This window comes from Sinocyclocheilus rhinocerous, unplaced genomic scaffold (assembly GCF_001515625.1).
Source record: "Sinocyclocheilus rhinocerous isolate Xijiao unplaced genomic scaffold, SAMN03320098_v1.1 scaffold2783, whole genome shotgun sequence".
In the NCBI taxonomy this organism is placed as follows: Eukaryota; Metazoa; Chordata; class Actinopteri; order Cypriniformes; family Cyprinidae; genus Sinocyclocheilus; species Sinocyclocheilus rhinocerous.
The window spans coordinates 40,657-47,317 of record NW_015632049.1 but is presented as its reverse complement, the minus strand read 5'-3'; the positions used below and the strand labels follow the sequence as shown (position 1 = coordinate 47,317).

The window sequence follows — 6,661 nt, the reverse complement described above, 5'->3', positions numbered from 1 at the left end:
GGCAAAAGTCGACATCACCTCAGCTTTCAAAGCTATGCCTATCCATCCAGATTCACGGCACTTATTTGGGGTACGTTGGCACAGGAAATTCTATTTTGTCGTGCGCTTAACTTTCAGATGCAAAGCAGCACCAAGATTTTCTGATGCGTTATAAGAAGCAGCTTATTGGATTCATCAAACAATTACGCAAAGTAATCTTCATAGCATCTACCCTTTTAGACAACTCAAATTTTTCTGAGCATTGGATTCCCTTACAGATGCTGCAAGAGCGCTCCCGGTGGAGCAAATATGTTTCTCTGTCGACTACCGGGGAGGCTCACCCATCTGATGCCGTGAGTATTGAATTCCCATCAGATGCTGCGAGAGCCTCCCGGTTGAGCAAACCTTGCCTTTCCGTCAGAATACCAGCGAAGCTTACCCGTCTGATGCCGTGAGTATTGAACTCCCGTCTGATGCTGCAAAAGCCTTCCCAGTCGAGTGAATATGTGTTCCTTCAACTGCCGGTGAGGCTTCCCCGTCCGGGTCGTGAGTATTGAATTCCCGTCGAACGCCGCAAGAGCCTTCCGGTCAAGCAAATCTTGGCCTTTCAGTCCGACCACCGGCGAAGCTTACCCGTCCAACGCCACGAGTATTGAACTCCCGTTAGATGCTGCGAGAGCCTTCCCCGTAAGTGAATGTGTTCTTTCAACTACTGGCGAGACTTACCCATCCGATGCTGTGAGTATTGATCTCCCGATTTGATGTTCTGAGTCTGATACCCCATCGGATGCTGCGAGAGCCCGCCCAGTCGGGTTTTCCTTTTCTCTCTCCCCGCCCGGCGAGGTTTATCCATCTGATGCAGTGAGTCTTGATCTCCCGTCAGATGTTTCAGGGGGTACTCTAGGTTCGGGCCATTCCCGAGCTCGGAGCCCTTCCCCGGACAGCACGCCAAATATGCATTACCATACTTCAGCTAATTATATGTAAGCGTGAACTCGTGAAATTATGTTTTATTAACAAGGTTCGGGAGGAGCGCGTCAGATACTTAGCCTAATTAACACAGATGGAGCGCACTCAAGTTAATCAACACCATGATATAAATACAGCTGACTTACCTCTATCCATTATTGGTTTATCAGCATCCCTCCTCTGCCCCATCTCCTCACTTCGAGTTCATACTACACTTATACGGCAGGGTACTCTAGGTTCGGGCCATTCCCGAACTCGGAGCTCTTCCCCGGACAGCACACCAAATAGGCATTACCATACTTCAGCTAATTATATGTAAGCATGAACTCGTGAATTGGAATATACTTCAGAGATGTTTTACTCATAATAATTTCTATAATATGATTCCCCCAAACCCAAAAGTCTTTGATCATATTTATCATGGGTACCAATAATGCTGACCATACTTATAACTGCAAATAAATCCAAATGAACAGAAGGAAAAAGACATATTTTCTATATTGTACATATGCAGGAGTGGGAGAAGGAACTCAAAGAGCTTTTCAGAGTTTTGTCGGATGAAGGTGAGGACAGGAATGAAGACTTGTTGAAAATCGCTAAAGAAAAGATCACTGCACTGTATGGAGCTGATGCAGACCAGAAAACATTAGAAGAGCTCACGAAAAATGAAAAATATGCTGAGATTGAAAATTTTCTGTCTATCAGTAAGAAAATAATCTCAAACAGTGATGTAAGTTTGGAGACTAAATATGTTTAATACCTGATGTGTGGCATTTAAATAGTTCTGAATTAGATTTTTTTTTTTTACTTGAATATTGAACATTTGAAATTTAACACGATTGAATTTTTTGTATTTTCAAACAGCGGATTTTTGGTTCTGAATTCTTAAGACTGCAAAAATGCAGTTTTTTAAAATACAGCTTCAAGTTTTCAAGATGAAGAGGAAATTCGCAACTTTAAATTCAATATTCTAAAATTCAGTACGAAATTCAGATCATACCGAAAGTAGGTCAGAGGCCATCCACAGGGAAGAGTAGATGATATCCGAAAAGTTGAGCGAAGCATTTTAGCCAATTAGTAGTTTTCTGGTGTGAGTGTGCGGTTCAAGATCCACCTGATCATGAATCGCCCAGAGGTAGTCTAAGTGATTCTTAAACATTTATGTTTTATATTTATATGTTAGGTTAGGGTTCTCAGCATGTGAAACATCTAAGCCAGTGATTCTCAACCTTTTTACTCCAAGGTCCTCTCCAATACTGCAAACATACTTTGCAAAAATGTCACTGCAGATATTCTTGACAACTTAAAAGTATGTAAAGCTCAATTATACAGTATTAATAAAAAGCAAGTCAACCTGCCATACCAAACAAGACCACAGGGAGACGCCAAAGGACTGCATAAACTACTATATGGATCCATTCAGAATCAGTAAACACACCAAAACACAAATGAAAAATGAAAACATTCTGAATGTGTGGAAACTCAGTGATTGGAATGCGGGTCGATGTCGTCAGTGAGCAGTTCCTCTTGTCAGAACAAGCGATTTTGGAGTGTTTGATGCCCATATGTACATTAGTTTATGTCTTATTTAGTGGAAAAAATGGACTATACTGTAATCGTGATTGCAAGTTACAGGTATATCTAAATAATTATTCATGATGCCTTCAGACAATACTGTCTACACTGAATGTGAAATTCCCAACAGCAAACGGATTTCCCATTCTATTTCTGACGTAGTCCAAACTCTTTGCAACGACTGCTTTATTGCTTCAAGCTTCAAAATGCGCCGCGCCGCATACAGTATAGGAAACATCACTGATTATAATCAATGCTCTACTGTTTTTTTTTTGCTTTTACTCGCTTCATGTGTATACACGGTGGCATGCTAATCACTTTCACACCAAATATACTTTAAAACAAACACCAAAGACCGCTAAGATAAATGTTTCACATGCTGATCGCTAACCTAACATATAAATATTCATCATAAATGTTTAAGAATCACTCAGGCTACCTCTGGGCGATTCATGATCAGGTGGATCTTGAACCGCATGCTCACGCCAGAAAACTACTAATTGGCCAAAATGCTTCGTTCGACTTTTCGGAGATCATCTACTCTTCCCTGTGTATGGCCTCTGACCTACTTTCCATACGATCTGAATTTCTGCTATTGAATTTTAGAATATTGAATTTAAAGTTCCGGATTTCCTCTTCATCTTGAAAACTTGAAGCTGTATTTTTAAAAACTGAATTTTTGCAGTCTAAGAATTTAGAACAAAAAAATCCGCTGTTTGAAACTACATGTCTATAAAACAAAAAATTAAATTGTGTTAAATTTCAAATGTTCAATATTCAAGTAAAAAAATAATCTAATTCAGAACTGTTAAATGCCACACAATATTCAGTTTTGTTCAATGACACTTGTCAATAATTCAAATTTACACAATACAAATTCAAATAGTTATGTCATATTATAAGTTCCATATAATTAAACATTTACATGCTTTTCAGTTAAAAATATATATATTTCCTCAACAGGTCTCTGAATTTGCCAATGATGTTGCATGTTACATAATACACAGTGAGTCAAGTCCTGGTGGCTGGTACTGGCCGCTTGTGAACAGTGTGACGATCAAGATTCCAGATTGTCATGAACTCCTGGAGCACATTGTGCTTGTTGATCTTCCTGGAACTGGAGACTGCAACAAGACTAGAGATGACCTGTGGAAAACCGTAAATATTTCACTACACTCTTTTCAAAAGAACTGTTTTCAAAATTATACATAAACATGCCACTAACTATTTCAAATCCTGTAGAAACTGACAGAGTGCTCTTTTGTGTGGATTGTGAGTGATATTAATCGAGCAAGCACCGATCAAGACCCCTGGGGGATATTAGGGCACTGCATTGAAGAACTGGGACCAAGAGGAGAATGCAAAAGCATCAATTTCATCTGTACAAAGACAGATGTTATAAATCCATCAGCCTATATGAGGTTAGAATTAGAATCTTTTGTCATTAAAGGTGCAATCTCTGTGAAAGCCCCATGCTCTCTCAACAGCAATAACCAGTCAGGAAGCCAGTAAGGAAATGTGTCAATCATTTTGCTTTTTCAGGTTTGCTGATATGTCTTAGTGACATTTTCTTATTTCTTTTTTAGATCTGCGCGGCTTACTAAAGACCAAATCTCGGGAGACAAAGTTTGGAAAATTTTGAATATATTTCTATATATTTGTCCTTCATTTGATTTTAAGTGGACATTTCTTTGAAGTTTTTTTTTTTTTTTTTAGTGCACTGAAAGAAATGTTTATTGAAAGACAAAAACTAATTCTGAAATTGCCATTTGATAGTCCACAAAATATACCTTAAAATAAGTAATACATTTGTTCCAGCTCTGACCTGACAATATAAAATGTTTCAAGCTGTTTTTACACATACAGCTAGTTTGAGTACATTAACTACCGCATATATTAATATATTGTTGTTTTTATTTTAAGGATCAGAAAAAAGTTTGCATACTTCATAGAAATGAAAATGCCAAGACAAGAGTCAAAGAAAACTTTGAAAATTCAGAAATCAAGGTACAGTAACCATTTAAAAAAAAAAAAAAGTCTACTGTATATGTTTCTTAATATATTTCTGATAGATGCTAATCTTTCTTTCTTTCTTTCTTTCTTTTTTTAGAAGAGATTCAGGACTGATGATCATTTTCTTAATGCTTTTACTGTAAGTTCCAATGCCTTCTTCGACCACAATTTAAATCTGGAACCTAGTGAAACAGGTAAACTATCCTGTTTACCAAACAACCACATTATTCAGAATAATCCACATTAACTAAATGTCAAATTGTTCTGTAATTACTTACATAATCTAAAGTAATCTTTACTGTACATGCCATGTAGTCTGAAGGACTGACCAAAATCACATCCTTTTGTAGAAATACCAAAGCTGCAGGATGATTTGAGGAATATAAACAAGAACATTAACAGAGAACTGACCAGAGATTATGTAAATGAAGCGAAGGGAGTTTTGTCCTTGATCCAAAGTGTCCAACTGGATACAGACAAGAAAACGGTATGAGTACCTGATATTTTGCATGCAGGTCTTCAGAATGCAGCCAGTATACATTAAGTTGTAATTTACTGCTGTTGTCTCGGTGTGTTTTAGATTGAGACGAAAGTCAAAGTCCACATGGAATTTGAGAAGAACTTAATGGAGGCACTAAATGAATTAAACAATCGTTTTGACAGCATTTATAATGATCTGGAGAAGTGTCTCTCAAAGGGAGTGGAAGAATCAGTGCAATTATGTGTTGCTTCCACAAATGAACTGATAGCACCTGTGAGTGTGATTCAAATATTGTGCAAAATGAATCACCATATTTTGTCCTTTTAATGACATTAGTATTTTTGTTTTGCCACTCAGAATATAGATAAAAGAGGATTCCATAAAATCCTTCAAGCTTTGTGCAAAAATGGAGGATGTTACTGGTCAAAAAATTGGGATGTAGTCCTAGATCTGAACAGGCAGTTGGCCAAACACTTGGATGAATACATTCATGAATATTTCGATCAGATTTTTCCGTAAGTTCAGTTTTATCATTCCATTTCCAGTCCCCCTTTGTTCACTCTATAAAATGAAATGGAAACTGTGTGTAATGCTTGGTTATAATAATTTGTACTATGTATGTGTGTGTAAAGTAGTAAAGGAAGATAGAGATTTGGTTGAGTTTTTTGGTGGTCATACCAGATTAATTTGAGGCCAAAAGTTTTGTTAAAGGAATATTTCACCCAAAAATAAAAATCTGCTAACATTTTACTCATCCTCAGGACATCCAAGATGTAGATGAGTTTGTTTCTTCATCAGAACAGATTTGGAGAAATTTAGCATTATATCACTCACTTTAAGGGAAAAACATCCTTGTTTGTTTCACCCAACATCAGACAGGACACACAATATGATTGGGTTTATACTGGTTTTTCATCCAGTAATTCTTGAATCAGATTATTTAATTACAAAACAATTATGTTTTAAATTAACCCTAATTTGTTTTCTCTTGGCTGTAGTGTCAATGGAAAAACAGGGAAGTCAGTGCAGGAACAGATCGATAAGTTCAGTATCTTCCAGAGTGACTCTGTTTACCCAAGCTCTGACATACTACATTATATTCAGAACTTCATCAAAACTGAGGTGAGTTCAATTGTCTTCTTGTGTGCATTAGGGGTCATAATCCAATAATCCAATATCCCGATCTTCTTTGTCTGTTTTTATGTTTTTACTTCTTTTGAAGTCTATGTGAGTCTATGTGAATTATTATTAGGGATTACTTTTTTATTATCATTCTTCTCCGGTAAAACTGATCATGCAGACCAAACCGTTAGGCCTAGAGAGCTGAAACTTGGTCAGACCGTAGTAGTATTGCTCACTACTCAGATCAAAAGACTCGCCCCAGTTGGGCCTATCGGGGGTGCTGCAGCGATCAAAAATTATTCCTACAGTTCCTAACTCCTAGACCGTTTGTCTCAATGGGCTAGTTGCATATCTCTGCCATCTTGGATTTCCAGTCTAGCGAGTGTGTGCATATATATTTCCGGTTTTTCTAAACGTCAGTGCAGAGAACCGGAGAAATCCAAAAATTACCTTCTATATATTTTTACAGGATTTATAATATCACTTCAAATGCAAATAAGATATACACTGCTATTATTACTA

At 37.3% G+C, this 6,661-nt stretch overlaps 1 protein-coding gene across 1 annotated transcript; it reads left to right on the top strand.

The window, feature by feature from the left end:
- Positions 1 to 143: 143 nt before the first annotated feature.
- Positions 144 to 6,248, top strand: LOC107742180 (nuclear GTPase SLIP-GC-like). Its single transcript, XM_016555079.1, has 14 exons — positions 144 to 191; positions 258 to 430; positions 591 to 666; positions 1,463 to 1,678; positions 3,487 to 3,681; positions 3,766 to 3,944; positions 4,110 to 4,149; positions 4,447 to 4,530; positions 4,634 to 4,730; positions 4,887 to 5,023; positions 5,117 to 5,290; positions 5,375 to 5,532; positions 6,016 to 6,139; positions 6,240 to 6,248. Exons 1-14 carry the CDS (start codon positions 144 to 146, stop codon positions 6,246 to 6,248), a joined length of 1,710 nt encoding a protein of 569 aa, XP_016410565.1.
- The last annotated feature ends 413 nt before the right edge of the window (positions 6,249 to 6,661 follow it).